The sequence below is a fragment of the Quercus robur genome, chromosome 2 (genome assembly GCF_932294415.1).
Source record: "Quercus robur chromosome 2, dhQueRobu3.1, whole genome shotgun sequence".
NCBI classification, from domain to species: domain Eukaryota; kingdom Viridiplantae; phylum Streptophyta; class Magnoliopsida; order Fagales; family Fagaceae; genus Quercus; species Quercus robur.
In genome coordinates this window covers 37,818,046-37,836,648 of record NC_065535.1, presented here as the reverse complement: position 1 = coordinate 37,836,648, position 18,603 = coordinate 37,818,046, and the positions used below count along the sequence as shown (strand labels likewise).

The 18,603-nt window shown below is 34.1% G+C and overlaps 1 protein-coding gene across 2 annotated transcripts; it reads left to right on the top strand.

Moving 5' to 3' along the window:
* The first annotated feature begins 8,537 nt into the window (after positions 1-8,537).
* LOC126713597 (UDP-rhamnose/UDP-galactose transporter 6) lies at positions 8,538-14,422 on the top strand. Of its 2 annotated transcripts, none has more exons than XM_050413383.1 (6): positions 8,538-8,936; positions 9,952-10,215; positions 12,327-12,511; positions 12,598-12,798; positions 13,074-13,235; positions 13,851-14,422. In XM_050413383.1, the coding sequence occupies exons 2-6, from the start codon at positions 10,086-10,088 to the stop codon at positions 14,178-14,180; spliced, it is 1,008 nt and encodes a 335-aa protein (XP_050269340.1). In that variant the 5' UTR covers positions 8,538-8,936; positions 9,952-10,085; the 3' UTR covers positions 14,181-14,422. The 2 variants fall into 2 exon arrangements, with proteins under 2 accessions (XP_050269340.1, XP_050269341.1); XM_050413384.1 differs by having other exon boundaries at positions 8,538-8,949.
* Positions 14,423-18,603: the final 4,181 nt, after the last annotated feature.

Below are 18,603 nucleotides of genomic sequence, written 5' to 3'. Positions count from 1 at the left end.
CAAGATGAAAATTCCCACAAGTTCATGCACAAAGAAATTCTCACATAACCAAAATCATAACCATACAAATTTTCCAAGAATCAACATCACATACCCAACAAAATTTTTCCATAAGTCAAAATTTCATACCCACAAAATGTGCCAATACCCACAAATATATCCATGCACATACCCACAAAATTTTGCCATGTCCATAAAACAAAGTTTACATATATGAATAGACTTTCCCCACATACACCATGAACACATTCATATAAGCCTAACACAAATTTTTCACAATGCCAATACTCCCAAAATCCAAACCAAAGTTCATCCAACATCACAATTTACCTACATTGTCAAAATTCCATAAGCCACCAACATTGTCCAAATTGCACCATAAAAAAAAACACTTCAAAAATGCTCCAATGCCAACATTTCCAAACATGATCAATCATACAATGCCCCCAAAATTTCAAAATAACCAAATGACAATATCTCATCACGAAACTTTTGATAAAACATGCAACAACATTTTTCCAAGCAAAGAAACCAAATAAAAACTCACCTTGGTGTCTACATGACAATATGGAGCATGGGTCCTAGGGTCTTGAAGAAGTCCATCATCATCATGCCAATCGAATGTTGGATCATATTTCTTACCATGAAAAGCAAGAAAAGAAGATCTCTTGGAGGAAAAAGCCATTTTGATGCAAAGAAAATGGGTTTAGAAAATGGGTTTCACCAAAAATGGGTATATGATGAAAATGCTCAAAACACAAAGATCTAAAGAAATATTGATAGAGATGGATGAGGGAAAGTTAAGAAGCTTAGAAAAGTGCTTTTTGTGAGAATAAATGGTGAGATGAAGAAAAAAAATCAAGGTGAAGAAGAAGATGAATAGTGTCAATAGAGGAAGAGAAGTTGATGGAAGTTGATGGAAGATGAAGCAAAAAAGAAAAAGAGAAGAGACAAAGAAGTGGGGGGCCAAAATTTCGGCCCCCACACTTAAACTTAGCCAAAAGCTGAGTCAACTCAGTCAAATTGAGTTGACTTAGTCAACCAAAAAAAAAAAATCTTTTTCAAAGTTTTCAAGTATCTTTCAAAATCCAAATTTTCAACTCAAATTTTTCATTCCCAAATTTTCAATTTCACATTCTCAATGCCCAAATTCTAAACTCAAATCTTATGTTTTCAAAAAATCAAACCTCATATTTCATGATCAAAATTCCAAGCCTTAGTTTTCAAAATTCTAAGTTTCAAAATTTCAGATTTCAAGTTCCAAATTTCAAGTTAAGATTTCTAAGTTCCACAGTCTTAAAATTTGAAATAAAAATTTCAAAACTTCCAAGTTTCAAAAATTAAATCTTTTGTCAATTGAACTTTTGTTGATAAAGTTCGAATCAAGAGTGAGCAAATGAAAATCACACATCTCAGAAACAGTGGGACCACGAAGCACCTATCAGTTAAAGTCTAATTCTAAATCTTGACTTTTTGCAAGCAACAATTCTAGATTGAGATCAAAGTAGAAGAAGACCTTTGATCGACATTTCAATTCCAGATCAAAGTAGAAGAAGACCTTTGATCACCATTTCAACAAATCCAAATCAAAGTAGAAGAAGACCTTTGATTGACATTTCAATTCTAGATCAAAGTAGAAGAAGACCTTTGATCGACATTGCAACTCCAGATTGAAGTAGAAAAAGACCTTTGATCGACATTTCAACAAATCTAGATCAAAGTAGAAGAAGACCTTTGATTGCCATTCCAACTATTCCAGATCAAAGTAAAAGAAGACCTTTGATCAGCATTCCAATTATTCCAGATCAAAGTAGAAGAAGATCTTTGATCGACACTCCAACAATTCCAGATTAAAGTAGAAGAAGACCTTTGATCGACACTCCAACAATTCCAAATCAAAGTAGAAGAAGACCTTTGATCGACACTCCAACAATTCCAAATCAAAGAAGAAGGAAACCTTTGATCAACATTCCAACAATGCCAGTTTCGAGGTAGAGAAGTCCTTTGGTCACCCCAATTGCCAAGAATCATTTTAGAGTCATCAACTACCAGCTAAGTCCAGTATTTTCATTTGTTGTCAAAAGATATGGCACTAGTTCTATGTTCCAAGATTTTAGGTTTGAAGGCTAGGTAATCTTTGAAAATTCAACCTCAATTAAATCATGGTCGCTAAAATCAGTGTCTTTGTTTTACATTGACATTCACTTTTCAAGCTCTGTCAATAAGGGGCATTTTGTAGACACGTTGCACCTATGATTTAATCAAGGAGAATAACTTGAATAACCATCCATGTACCCTAAAAATCATCATTGCATTACCTGCATCATTTCGTTCATTGTATATCATAAAAATGATCTTGAGATTCTAACGGTCGCAACGGTGTTTACGGTTTTCAAATCGGACCATCGGATTGAAAGATATCACATGGTCAAGTTTGCACAGTCAACATGCATTGTGTCTAGGTAAGGACAACCAATCATGATTGGTTTAAATTAATTCTGATTGGTTAAACCATTAAAAATAATTAAATAATTCTGTGATTAGTTGATAATTCGTGTTTAAAATATGATTGTATGCATAGGAATAAAAGGGTTGATTGGATAACAATAAAATTGTGGATAATCTGAACTTTATCCAGATTTATTTTAGGATATTCATGTACAGGATCATTTTTCTTAAATAGCCTGAATTATCCAAAAAAGAGACAAAAATTCATAGACAGAGGATAAAAACACGTCTAGGTACAAGGACCGGTCAAAAAACCCTAGAAGAGGAGTCCAAATGGCACCCAAACAAGAAAGAGTGTTTGGTGTCCAAAGGCCAATTCAAGACTTTTAGAGTGCTGAACGGCACTCTAAAAGGGCTAAATTTCCATGTTTTGGGCTTTGGCCCAACGGCCTTTGGGTGACGATAAGGCACATCCTTTTTGATCTTTTCGCAAAAGGATGCGTCTAGTTTCACATCCTAATCGTCCGTGCCTATTTTTTAGAGTCCTCTGACCTCTATAAATAGAGGTTGAACCTCATATTCAACACCTTTTTTTTTACGCTCTAAGAAGCACACGTTTTGAGGCTCTCAAATTGCTAATACTTGTTGATCCTCTTTGAGATTTTCTGCTTAAATTAGGGTTTTTAGGTTTCAAAGATAACAGAATAAGTTTCTTTGAACCCTAAAACATCCTCTCAAGAACAAGGAGAGCTCATGCAAGAGGTTGTTTCCTTCACCCTATCTTTTCCTTACCCTATCTTTTCCTTATGATTCTTTTTATGTGGATGAATGTTTTTATCCATAACATAAATTATTAATCATTGTTTTGTTTAAAGTGAAAGTTCAAAAACGTGTACAAAACACCTTTGAACGTTTAGACCCCCAAATTACAACTTAACCAATACAAGCAATATGTCAAACAACTAGTGTGCGGAAACTTAACACATGCTATAATACGAAATTGGTTAAAGACTATCTAAGCCATAACAAAATAAAACCACAGCAGATAATAAAAAGGCAAAGATAGAAAGGAAGGAAGATGCAAACACAAAGACAACACGCGATGTGTTATCGAAGAGGAAACCGAAGTCCTCGGCGAAAAACCTCTCCGCCGCCCTCCAAGCGGTAAACAATCCACTAGAAAATACAGTTGGGATACAAGGACAGTAATAGACCCTCCAAGCCTAATCTACCCAGTGCACCTAAGCCCTCCAAGCTTCTTGCTCCAACGAGATTGCGCCGAACCTTTTTCTTTTCTAACTTCCCGGATTCCGCTACTAGACCGTAGCATCAACCAATGAAGATTGGTTCCTTCCTAACTGCTTCCCAGAAATCCAAACAACTGTCTCACAGTGATGATGATGGTGAGAACCAGGTTTGGTATAATGCCTCTCAAGGATTTGACAATGGAAAGGAAGAGAGTTGAGGAATTTGAAGAGACTCTAAGGTAGAGATTGTGGGTGAAACAATCTGGTTTTTTTTTAGGGTTTCTCTCTCAAAATTCTCTCTGGAAGCTTTCTTTCAATCGTGGGTAAAAGGGGTATTTATACTGGAGTGGGAGAGGAATGTGAAACGTCAGGTTTTACAAAACAGGGGTGGCTCGCGGCTTGACCTCGCGGCTTGACTAAGTCGCGAGATCCAGTCGCGAGTTAACCGTATGGCCAGTTGTCCTGTTTTGTCCTGTAGTGCTCCAGCTAGCATGACTGTTCATCTTCCAGCATGCTTGGCACGTGTGCTGCTTCTGGCGGCTTGCAGCCGCGAGTCACCCGCGAGTCCCAGTCGCGAGTCTCTGTTTTCTTGCACACTCTTGAGCAATCTTCACTCTATCTCACTTACTACCCTTACAACAAACCCACCTAAATACAGGGTTACTAAATGCTGAATTACAAGCAAATTTGGTACGGAATAAAGCCAATTAGATGGTTGAATAAATTCAACCTTACATAAAGCATGATTGTTTTTATGCAATTATTATAGTCTCTTTCTTGAATATCAATAATCTGCATATGAACAACTCTTTGTCTTCAAAATAAAATTGATCTACATCTTCTTTAGATGTAGATCTGAATTTTTCTTCTAAATAAAATAGATCTGCATCTTCCTTAGATGTAGATCTAATTTTTTTTCTCAAAATAAAACAGATCAGCATCTTCTTTAGATGTATATCTGACTTTTTATTCACAATAAAATAGATTTGCATCTTCTTTAAATGTAGATCTAAATTTTTTTTTCACCATAAAATATATCTGCATCTTCCTTAGATGTAGATGTGAATTTTTCTTCACAATAAAACATATATGCATCTTCATTAGATGTAGATCTAAATTTTTCTCTAACATAAAACAGATCTGCGTCTTCCTTAGATGTAGATCTGGATTTTTCTTAATCAAAACTAGTTTGTGTCTTCATTAGATACAAATCCAATCATTTTTATCAAAAAAACTAATTTGTATTTTCCTTAGAAACAGATCTAATTTTTTAATGCATGCAAATTTTTGAAATAAAGAAAAGATTATACATGATTGTGTTTGTGTTTGTTTTATTTAATTTATGTTGCATAAATTTAAATTATGAGTGAAACTCTCTTCTTAAACAATTTTTCCATATTTTTTAAGAGATATACAAAACAGATCTGATTTTTCTGTTATCAAAAACCATTTTTTGTATTATCTCAAAACAGATCTGATCTTTTATAAATCAAAAGCCATTTTTCTAAGTTCTCAGAAACAGATCTAATACTTTCTCAAATCAAAAGACTTTGTTTTATGTAATAAACACAGATCTAAATTTTTATCTCCAAAAACCATTTTTTCTATATACTACAAAACAAATCTGGTATTTTGACAAATCAAAATCAATTTTTTTATACCAACCAAAACAGATCTGAATTTTTTTTTTTTTTTTATTAAAAGAAGAGACTTCATTCATAAATAAATTTATGTGATTTAATTTTTCATTCACATGTTCAACGTATCATTCATGACATGCATAAAAAGGTACATTGGTCACAAGAGTCTAGAAGACTAGACTCTGTCTAGGGGGAATGTGTGCCTAACACCTTCCCATTCTGTAACTTAGCCTCCGGATTTAGATCTTTGGTTAAGTAGATCTAGCTTTGTCTTTATTTTTATTTTGGGTAGAATGTAACTAAGACAAAAAGGCATGTAATTATTTGGTAGTTTGTAACTAAGACCCAAAGCCATGTAAATTTTCAATTATGTAAACTTTTTTTTCCAATTAATGAAGAGAACAATTTAATCATGTATTTAGTTTTTCTTATTCTTTGCATAAAAAAATAAGTGGTGACTCCACACCACTTACTCAAAAAAAGAGGTGCCCTAAAAAGCACACTCCAAAATCTCTCTTTTTTGAGAGGCATCCAATTTTGGTGGTCTTTCACAGTCATGGTTAGATTAATAAACCAAAAAAAGATCATAAAATCAACTATAACAAGTAAGAACACTTAATATAGTATTAAACAAAGAATCATGTGAATCATATATAGTAAAGTGGGAAATCATGGAAAAGAGACTCACCTTACTTTAGAATCATAGATTTGAGATTGTTTAACCGACCCCTCAGTGCCTACAACATAAAAATTAGATGGAGAAGACAAAGATAATCAAAGAACACAACAATAATTAGTAATCACAACTCAAGAACAAAAAGTTTTGAAAATTTTTTTGAGAAATCAATTTAGAAAAATAGTTTCTACCTTAGAACTAACTAAAGAGAGGTTTTTAATTTGTAAAAAATGTGCTAAGGTGCTGCCCTAGGATTTTGAAAAGAGAAAATAGGGTTTTTGAGAAGATGGAGGCAAAAAATAACTCTCTCTAACTAGGGTTTTAATTGGAGACATAAGATGAGTATTTTTTTTTTTTTTTTTGGGTAAAACACAGGGCTAATTATATTAATCATAAGCAGTTGGTGCCTGAATAAGATAGGTTACAACATTAGAGTCATAAGTAAGGGCCTCCATAACAACCAAAGGAGTTACATAAGAAACAAAAGATTCAGTTTGGTAGCGGCCAAGTTTTGCAAGCAAGTTAGTGGCTTTGTTGGTTTTCCTAAAGCAGTGCTTCATGCGAAACTCCTGGATAGCTTGGAGCATGTTCCTGCAATTATCCACGATAGGTTGGGTTAGCCGATTAGCATAACTTGGCTTAGAGAAAAGGTTAATGACTTTGGAGGCATCAACATTTATAATAAGTTTGTCAATGTTAAGGCTTTTTGCCATAGCAATTCCATCTCTTAAGGCCCATAACTTAGCAAGAAGGATACTTGAGGAGCCAATGAGTCTAGAGAAACCCTAGACCCAAGAACCATTTGAGTCTCTTAGAAGCCCACCCCTACCAGCACAACTTGAGGATGTTAGAACCGATGCATTTGTGTTTAATTTATACCACCCCAGATTCGGCTTAGACCAAGTAAAAAAAATACTCATGCATTGGATGCATGAGTATTTAAAGTTAAAATTAGTGTCTTTGTGGATTTTTAATGATCTTTGGATGTTCTCAATGGTCTTTGGGCCGGCCCACATCAAAGTATGATATTTTGGATCCTTAAAATGAAGTTTTAAAATGCAGAAAATCAGACTGCGCACCTAGTTAGCCCAATTTCAAATGGTCATAACTTACTCAATATAAGTCCAAAATAGCCAAATTTTGTGTTCAAATTGAACCTCGGGATGTCTAATTTCCAATAAAACAAACTTTACTAAAAAATTCTTTGTGGATCAAAGGTTACAATCAAAATAGTGAGTAAAGGTCATTTTCCAGTATTGATTTCAAAGCGATTTGAACACTTTTGAGTTGTGATTACTTCCAAACTATTGTAAATTCTTTAATTACCCTTAGTTGACATATGTCAAGCTCATTATTGGGATTGGGGACCAAAATTTATTAATAGGTATAAAATGCGGTGTCTACACACATCACACTCTTTGAAAAGCTTTTGGAAATCTTTAGTCATTGTTGGGCAGTAGTAACCCAACTTGAGGGCTTTGTAGGATAGGGATTTGCCTTCTAAGGCTATGTTTAGTAAACTGTAATAAGTACTGTAATGTAATAGTTATTCCTATAGTTTAGCTATTCAATTGTTTGGTTATGCTTTTATTATAGGAAATAGTCATTTTTTTTTAATAGCTATTCTTTAAAATGAGGAATAACTATTTATCTCTAAAGGGGTTGTAATAGTTATTCCTTGATAGGTATATTAATTTCTAAAATAAATATATTTTCAAATAAACAAACTTTCCTTATGTATATAATAATTATGAAAATAAAAAATCATAAAAAAATAACCAATCTCTCTTTCAAATTTACAAAATATTATTTTTTAGGAAATATAATTATATGAGTAAGATATTTCCTAAAATATATCTTAAGTTTGATTTAAAATACTTTCATTCTATTGTCTTCAAGGTTCTATTATTGTATTGTCGCCAAATAAATGAATAGTAATAAGTATTTCATTACAGCGTCTTGTATTCTTTGTAATACATATTCTTATTCCTATGTAATTACTGTTACAGTCTACCAAAAGTGCCCTAAGTGATTTTCATAGACCCCTTCATGGATTTCCCTCAACACAATCACCATGATGATCAAATGCTAGATCTAAGATTGTCACTAATCACATTTAGTCACTTGGATGTGTTTAGCCATTGTTTAAACCACGATGAGGCCAATTCTTCTTTCCCAGACCCTTGGACCTCTAAGGAGCAAGTCTAAAGTTTTAAAAAAATTTCATATGTTTTTATTTGACAATTTTAATCTCATCATATTACGTACTCTTTTATTTTTATATTTTTAACTATTTAATAGGTTTTATAAATTAGAAAGACATAAATGCAAAAACACCTCCTAAGGATTGGGTTAATTGCAAAAACAACCCATGATTTTCAATTATATCATTGAGTTTTTCATATATTCCAAATTGAATCTTGGACTAGCTTCTTGTAGCTCTTATAAAATAAAAAGAAAAATGCACCTAATCATCATATGGGGTGTTTTTGCATTTTTTTTTTTTTTTTTTTTCCCATTAGGAGCCAAAATTCACGTCTGCTTGCTCTGCAATGAAAAAATAATTGGCTGGCTGCCTGCAACACATTTCCACGACCTCCCTCTCTCTCAAATGCCAAATCAAGAAAACTGAAAAAGCAACAACCAAAAAAAAAAAAAAAAAAAAAAAAACTTGCAAACTCACAACGCTTTTTGTTTATCTAAAAAAGTCTAAACTGACTGCTTTTGCTTTCACAATTCACAATTCACAATTCACAAACAAACGCATCATAAATATCAATATCAAATCCAACCTTTTACCTCCTCAGGCTGGTACTTGTATTCTACCAGACTACCACTACCACTTTTCTTTATTTACGTGTAGCTCTAACTCTCTCAGCCTCACCCCTCATTGCTGCTGCTTCTTCTTCTTCTTCTTCTTCGCCGGTACGTGTTCTATGTTCGTTTCCAAACCCTACAATTTCTCTCATTTTTCCATAGATCTTACGCTTGCTCTATTCCCGAAATTCTAGATCTGATTCTTAATTCTTTAAGATTTTTTGGGTGAGATTGTCTAATTTTTGCGTCGTTCTTATTGATCTGTTTCTCTCATTCATGTTGCATCTATTAAGGAAATCTGCCTTTTTTTTTTTATGATTACATTTCCATTGATCCTTAGAGAGAGAGAGAGCTTAAATAGAAAAAATTGGCTGCCTAAAATGGAAAGATGAGTAGTACGGTTCTGTAATATTTGGAGCGTGATCTCTTTTGCTTAAGCTCAGTTAAACTTTAAAAAGAAGGTTTTTCTGAATTGTGCTTTAAATTGGTGACGAGGAAGCTGAATTTTTATTTTTTATTTATTTATTTATTTTTTGCTAATACCAAATTTGTGCTACACCTCCTACCTATATTCAAGTGTATATATATCTTATAACTTAGCTGATGATATATAAAATTAAAAGCCAAAGTTTGGTTCCCCAATTAAATAAAACAATTTAATTGGGGGATCTAACTTACGTTGTAAATTAAAATTAATTCTCGTTGTGCACTTACTAAGCATGGTTAAGGTTATGGTTTTGTTATATCCTCGCATGAATTGGTTCTATCCCAGAGAATAATAATGATCATCATAATTTATATAATAATAATAATATCTGAGAAATCAAATGTTAATCTTCCATACTTTTCCACAAATATATTTTGCCCGCAGGTAATATTAGACCTCTATCTTTAACTTTAGTTGTTGCCTTTTTGCTATTGGATTTGGATGACAGAATACAATGTGATAATGATGCATGATGTTCTACATTGACTGATTAACATGATCATACATTAGAATTTTGATTGTGCACAGAAAAGCTTACAATGGTGATATGGATAATATTCTGGCATTACAATTGAAATTTCAAATTTTAACAATTTTCATTTGTTTTTCTGACTCTTTCCAATTTTTCCTTTGTAGAATAATTTGTTGCTAAGTGAGTTGAACAACTCTTGGACTTTCGCTCAGATGTGGATAGATTTCTTTATGTAATCTGAGGGTTTTAAGGACTCTATACACTTGGCAATTACTATAAGCAACACATAATAATAACAATGGCTCCCGCTAGCAAGGCTGATAAGAAGGCTTCTGTAGATGCAGCTGCTTGGATGTTTAATGTTGTTACTTCTGTTGGGATTATCATTGTCAATAAAGCCTTGATGGCTACTTACGGCTTCAGTTTTGGTAAAGTATTCCTAAATTATTTCTTTTTTTATTTTTCTCTCTCTTGATCTATGTTGCCTTTTCCGGTAACCTTATCACATTATCTCCTTAGCTTCAAGAGTATCTGTTTATCCATTTAACAACCTTTGTGCACTTAATGTTCTAGTTCTTTCTCTCTTCTTAGTGCATTTTTTTTTTCTCTGTTAAATAGCTTGCTGTAAGTAATTGCGTTGGAGTTGGGAGGGATCATTTACTTGGTTACTAGGCTTTCAGATAATGGATATTGTGTAACTCCTACTGGATTAGAATAGGGCTTTCCTTCTTCATCTTCTTCCTAATGTTTTGTGTTTTGTTCATTCCTAATATCAACAGTTTTCTCTGATCACGTTAGTCTATGATCTTCTTCATGTTTCTATTGCCTTTAAGCCTGTATGGTACGAGTTCTGTTTTCTGTTTTTCCAGCATTCCTCTGATTATGTCTTTTTGGTTTTGTTCTCCATTATGTATCTAATCTCAAAGGTTTGGACTGTCTCCATCTTATTTCTGCTTGGAGCCTGCATGTTGGGACCTTCAAATGACCCTTTTTTCTCAATAAAAAGATATCTTCCTGATTTTATTGTCCATGTTTCCAGAAGTTGTGCCTTTTATCCTTAATTTTATTAGAGAGAACCTAAATAGCTGGGTGCTCTGTTTTTGGTGAGTTATTTAGACAATTTATATATTATCCTTTTTACACAGGGTTAGAGGGAATACAGTTTAAATATTATTAGGTTATCACGGATGGCATTCACTGATTTAATATATTTTTTTTAATAAGTCATTCAATGATCTAATGCTACCGGACTCTCAAGTTTTATTACCTATTCATGTGGAAATCAATGCAAGGAAGCTTTGCACATCCCCCCCACTCTCTTTTCTCTCGTCTCTGTGGTTGAATTAGATTCTTACCATAGTGAAAGCTCTGATTCAAAAGTTGGAATTATTTGTTTGCTAATCTGTCAAGCTGTGATTCTCTTTTGGTTTGTATCTGGCTATCTGCTGTTCCTCTTAGATCAGAGTGTCTAGTTTGTTCATTGGTTATAATCTTAAGTTATTTGTCTTACAACATCTTCATTCTTCTGTTTCCTTTTGTCCCTCTAATTATGACAATTATGGCCCAAAAGAAATGTGGATTTTATCTTTCATGTTAGTTCTAACTGACAAAGCATTGATGGATAGTCTTCAATAAGGGACTGACAATTAGATGTGTTGTACTGAGATGCTGTCACCCTAGTGTCTAAAAATTAGTCAGAGCATGATGGAAAGGTATTCAATGCTGCATCATATATGCCTACAAAATGATAGTTAAACTTGTGAGCTGGAATTCCCTAAAAACTATCTTGATGAAAAAAACTGAATTGGAGCTTGGGGCAAAGAATAAATAGTTTCGGAGTGCCATGTGAACAATGTATTCCAATCAAACTAAAATGAGATAACAATGTGATTATTCATGAGTAAGGAGCATGATTTAGGTCAATGAGTTTAAGTTTAAACGGTGCTTCCATCCCCCTTGAGAATGCGGTAGAGTGGTTGTTTATGTAACAAACCAATTAAAACCAAGAAAAGTAGAAAGCAGGATTTAGGAGCAAGTAGCAGGTGTGGTGCTTCAAGCATACTGGTTGAGTGGTATAAGTAGACATGACTGCAGGGGACTTGTGCACAAGAAGAATCCTTAATAGTCCCTGCTAATTGATGATCCAAGCAAGACTTGAGTACAGTGACATTAATAACTTAGTGAGGGCAGCTTTGTTTTAGATTTGGGATGGCTAACAATTCAGGAAGGAAATTTAAGGAAATGAATTGAGCCATAGAGAAATGATTAAGTGATTATATGTAATTTTCAACATAGCCAGTTGATCAATAGGAGTGCAGTTGTACGTTCAATAGTTTGGATGAGGCATGGTGGTGCTAGCAATGATGTCCTGTTTAATGACCTTTGAGTCCATTAATCAGTGATTTTGATAAGCAATTTGAAGAAAAATGTAATCAATAGGAGTGCAGTTTAGTAAGCAATTTGAAAAATATGTTATAGTATAAGGATATTGCGCATCATTTGTTTGTTCACAGTTCTAAGTAGTTGCTATCTTTTGCAGCTACAACATTAACTGGTTTGCATTTTGCAACAACAACTCTGATGACAGTTGTCCTACGGTGGTTGGGATATATCCAATCCTCTCATCTACCATTCTCGGAGCTTCTAAAATTTGTTATCTTTGCTAACTTCTCTATTGTTGGAATGAATGTTAGTCTAATGTGGAACTCTGTTGGATTCTATCAGGTAAGTTTCTGTATGATCCAGTTTACGATTTCATTCTGGCAATCTATTGGATGATTTTTGAATGTTATTCTCTGTTTTATTTACAGATTGCTAAGTTGAGTATGATCCCTGTATCCTGCCTTTTGGAAGTTGTGCTGGACAAAATTCGATACTCTAGAGACACGAAACTGAGCATAGCAGTTGTTCTATTGGGTGTTGGTGTTTGCACTGTCACTGATGTGAGTGTTAATACCAGAGGCTTCATTGCAGCCTTTATAGCTGTCTGGAGCACTGCTCTGCAACAATATGTAAGTAGTCAATACCTCTACGCATGTGCACATAACTATCAAGATCTCTGCATGTGCAGTTACATATGTTGGAGTCTGCTAGATTGAGACACATATTAATATTATGTTCAATTGAGTGCACACACACCGTACGAAATATAGTGTTAATTACATTCTAAATTGTCTATCTACAAACTCTCTTTTGACAAACTCATAAACAGAATTCTCTCTTTTAAATTCTTTTTTTTATTGTTCAAAAGACTCATCTTATTTTTGTGTCAAATTTCTGCATACAGTATGTTCATTTTCTTCAACGGAAGTATTCACTTGGCTCTTTCAACCTTTTGGGACATACTGCTCCAGCACAGGCTGCTTCATTGCTGTTAATAGGCCCCTTTCTAGATTACTGGTTGACAACCAAAAGAGTTGACGCGTATGACTATAATGTGTGGTCTTTGGTAAGTACAGCAGCAATTTATGGTCTGTCTTCCATGATTCTTATACGAAGTGATTGTTTTTTACTTATTAAAAAAAAAAGTAATTGTTTTTTTTATCATCATCATATGCAAATCAAAATTTCATGTTTTAAACTATCGTGTTATAGGCATAACAAACATCAGTGACATATACTGTCATTTGCTTTTTATGCAATCAATTAAAAAGATCCTCAACTGCTTTCCCCAGTTATTAGAGGAACTTTAAAAAGTTACTGTTCATGGCATCCAAATGCAACATTAAATGTCATTTTCTCAACATTCTAAACTAAACTCCCTCTTTCTCTCTCTCTCTCTTGATTTTTTCAAGCAAGAATGACCCAAAAAGCACTTTCTTATATTTTTCTGTCTAGCAAGCAAACTTTTTTGTAGATTTGTTTTTTGTGGCTCTTATTTAAAAAGACCACGATAGCTCCTATAGTGTCTTTTTACTAACTTCAATGTGGCGGTGTTGGAATACATGACATTTGTGCACCCGGTTTATTTACATGCATAACGGGGGTGAATGTCTTCTGTCTTACATTATCTGATTTTAATTGTACTATAACTCACAATTCCGCTGTAACTTGCTCTTACCAGATGTTTATAATTCTTTCATGCACTATTGCTGTGGGGACCAACCTCAGCCAATTCATTTGCATAGGAAGATTTACGGCTGTGTCTTTTCAAGTACTTGGTCATATGAAGACAATCCTTGTTTTGATTATGGGATTCTTCTTTTTTGGGAAGGAGGGTCTTAATTTGCATGTGGTTTTGGGAATGATAATAGCGGTAGTTGGAATGATATGGTACGGAAATGCCTCATCTAAGCCTGGTGGAAAGGAGCGTAGGAGCCACTCACTCCCTACTTCCAGACAACAAAAACACAGTGGTTTATCAGAATCTACTGAACTTGATGGGAAAGTTTAAGGTTCCTTAGGAAAAATTGAGCATACAAAGATAGCTGATTCCAGGAAGCTATTGATTGAGATTAAAAACCACCCATTTGATTCTAATTATTTTTGAACTTTCCTTAGTTTCATATCTTTATTTTTAAATTTCCCCATCAAAGGAATGGATATTCCTGGATGGGCTTAGATTCCCTACAAATTTTTCTGTTTCACGAGTATAATTTATAGTAATCAATTCTTTTTGTGCTATTTATTTCCAAACTATGTGTACCTACGATATTCTATCTTCTGACTCACCATTAAACTCATTGAATGGTCACATCTTAAGTTGAAAGTTAAAAGCCAATTTTGATAGTTTGGTAATTTTGAATGAAGCTTGTCTGCTTATTGAATGAATTTTAAGTCTAACAAGTTGATAAGCTGCTCATGTTGGCATATGTGAGAAGGAAGCCATACATGCCAAACTCTGCAAATGTGGAGAAAGCAATCGGCTCCGTTTATTCCCATTTTGGATGTTAAGATTTTATTTGATTTTTTCCTCGGAAATTCAGATTTTTCTCTTTTGGTTGTATTCTGAGCTTTATGTCCATGGGAAGAGCAAGACTAGAAATACAAATTTTTTTACTACTTTTATATTAACTTATTGAGTTAGCAAAGTAAGTTATCAAGTTGTGATTGGTGAAACATTACTTTTACATCAACTTATCATTAATACAAATTTTATTCTATATACCAATCACTGAAAAAGTTGGGTAAATTTTTTTGTATCCCTATACTTACTGTAATAGGAATTGTTAGAATTTTGAGTTTTTTTTACCATTTTTCTTTTTGGTTCTCTGTTGAATTTTATAATTGAGGTATTTTTAGCAAATATTCGAAAGAGCTTTAGCACCACGCTTCCTAAAGCACCACGCTTCCTAAAACTATTCAGTAGAAATTGTCACATGTTTTAGCAAATATTCGAAAGAGCTTTAGCTCTAGAATCAGATATGTTAAATGCTAATTTTTAGCATTAAACACACCAAATAAAAAAAAAAAAAAAAAATATATATATATATATATATATACTTACATTAAATGTGTCAAATGCCAAAAAAATTTAGTGTTTGTGACCACGCTTCTATCAATAGTAACACTTATACTAACAGAAACGTACAATCACAAATGCAAAAATTAAAACTTTTTTTTATTCAACTCTCTCTCTCTCCCTCTTAGAAAGCTTTATTCTCTCTCTTGGCAAATCAAGTATGGTGGAGTGGTTTATGGATTTTCGGTGGCATGGATCGTTTGCTAGTTTGTTGGTGGAGATCAATGTTGGTTTGCTGTTGAAGTTTAGTGTGGTGGAGATGAATCCAATCCTGGAGATGGTGGGTTTGTTTTTATTGTGGGATAGGTTGTGGATCGTGGGTTTTTTTTGTTGTAGATTGTTGATTTTGTTTGGGTTTAGAATGGGTTTTAAGAGTTGTGATTGTGAATGGTGGATTTGTTTTGGTTTTGGGATGAATTTGGTGTCCTTGTTTGTGGGTTTTGATGGTGGTGGTGATGGTGTTGTGGGTTTGAGGTGGTGATAGGTTGTGGGGATGGTGGTTTGAGGTGATCATTGAAATTTTTTTTTTCCTGGTAGTGGCGAGCTTTCATAGATAGAGGTATAATCAGATGAAGAGGAAGAGAGACAAGAGAGAATTTCAGAGAAGAAAGAGACAAAAAGGAAGAGAAAGAAAGAGATAAATGAATAGCATGTGAAAATAGAATATGGCATTGCTACTTTTTTTCCATAAAAAAATAGCAAAAGTTTGTTTTTGTGGTTTAAGATAGCATTCAGATTGATATAATATAGCAAAAATATGTTTTTGTGGTTTAAGATATCAATTGAAAATTTTAAGCTTTTAGCTTTTAATAAATATAATGAATTGATATAAATCTTTATACTTCTTTTAAAAAATGACGCTCAATGGGTTTCCATTTTTAAAGAGAGGTAATTGTAGAGCGTACGAGGACTGAAGAGGATGGAGCATGAAGTATCGCACAGTTCTACCCACAAAAGTGTATCCAACTCGAGGACTTCATTGACTTGAGAAGGGAGGAAGATACGAGATAACACTTTAGGAGAATCCATTTTGAGAAAAAAGGATCATGGAAAGGGCCAAGACGGTCGAAGGAAGCTTCCTGTAAAGGGTATACCTTCCCTACCGTATTGAATGCACTGCAACAACCTTATCAGTTGCATTGATGAGGAACTGACATATGAACAGTAGTTTCACAGTTAGCAGCCCTTTCTATCACCTTCAGCAGAATTCTGATGGGACAAGTAACCTAAGAAAAGCCCTAAGACATACAAGTAAAGAGTTAGGATGCAAAGAGGAAGGATATATAACAGAGGGGAACCTCATAGTTAAAAGGGGGATTATTCTCTAAGGATGAAAAAAACAAGAAAGTGAACAGTGAATTATTTGGTATAGAATTTGTGTCATTCATATATAAGAACTAGTCCTCGAACTCACCCGAGGACCGCAATATCCTCAATTGTTACTTAAATTGTCTTTCTTCATTACTTCAGATTCCTCGGCTTTAGACCTGAACTTAGTCCCAAATTTATGGTAGAACTATTTTCCCACTCTCTATAAAAATACTAGAGTGTAGACTTAGTTTGAGGGACAAGGCATCACTGTTCTTAGTGGGTTTTGGCCATCAATTTCCTAGTACATACAACAACAATAATAATAATAATAATAATATTTATTATTGTTATTATTGAATTAATTGGATTCAAGTATAAAAATACAAAACATTTTTAAAATATATATACACTGTCGTTTGTCCTTTCACAAATTTAAAAGCTTTTTATCAGTTTAATTATCTAATGAGTGATAGTAATTACTTTAGATTATAAGTGAGCTTTTATTTATTTATTTATTTTTGCTACAACAAAACATTAATCAATTTATTTTATTTAGTTTTTAGATTTTATGGAATACTTTTAGCAAAAAAAAAAAGAAAAAACTAAATAAACTATTCCAAAACACCTAGTTTGAAAAATGCTTTAAATGCTAAAAGAATTTTTAGTTAAATCTCTTTATCACAAAAACTCCACAACTAGCTTTTTATTTTCTTTTCGCAAATGATAGTCTTCTCTTTTGCAGGACAAATATGAAAGAATGTGGCAAGGTGTTGGAAATTCTGAATATGTATGAGATGGCCTCGAGGAAAAAGGTTAATAGGAGCAAGACATCTTTATTTTAGCAAATGCACTTCAGCTGAATTGAAGCATGAGATAAAGGTGGCTTTGGATGTGCCTGAAATAATGCAGTATGAGAGGTACTTGGGCCTCCCTTCCTTTGTGGGTAAATGGAAAAAAGCGAGTTTTAGCTACATGAAAAAGAGGGTGTGGAGGAAATTGCAAGGATGGGAAGGAAAATTACTAACTCAAGCAGGTAGGGAAGTGTTGTTGAAGGCAGTTATTCAAGCTATCCCCACTTACACAATGGGATGTTTTAAAATACCCATTGGATTGTGCAATGAAATTGAAATTCTAATCAAGAAATTTTGGTGGGGACAACAAGGTGAGTGAAGAACAGTTCATTGGGTGAAGTGAGAAGACATGAAAAAATCTAAGATGGTTGGTGGAATGGGGTTTAGAGATCTAGCCATGTTCAATGATTCTTTGCTAGCAAAACAGGCTTGGCAGCTTTTGCACAATAAAACCTCTCTCTTCTATAAGGTTTTCAAGGCTTGTTCTTTCCCCAATACCACAATTAGGGAAGCTGCGGATACGAGAATGGGGTCTTACGCATGGAAGAGTATTTTGATAGGAAGGGATGTTATCCAAAGGGGGTCAAGATGGAGGGTAGGAAATGGTGAAAAAATAAACATATGGAAGCACCGGTGGTTACCAAGAAAACTTCCACCACACCTGCCTATATGCCCCATTGATGACTTTGAACATTCCCTGGTGAGCTGCCTAATTGATCCCAATACCAGACGATGGCAAACAGAGGTGGATGGCCTTTTTGTAGAGGAAGATGCTGAGATGATAAAAAAGATTCTGCTAAGTCGAATGGCTACAGAGGATGTGCTATATTGGCCCTTCTCAAGCAATGGAGACTATAGTTGTAAATCGGGCTACAGGTTCCTCAAAGACGAAGCAGAGCAGTCGGACACAAACTGGGTACCACCACTAAGAGACAAACACCTGTAGAAGGCCATTTGGTCTATGCGTGTGCCCTAGAAGGTGAAGAATTTTTTATGGCGGGCATGCTGTAATGCCATGCTAACAAAGCAAGCGTTGGTGAAGAGAACCATTATTTTTAATCCAACTTGTGAATGATGCAGAGTTGATGTTGAGGATCCATTGCATGCTTTGTGGTCGTGTTCAGAGGTTGACATCGTGTGGGCTGATCAGACCTTGTGAGATTTCCGTAACTCTGTCAGTTTTCTCGACTTCA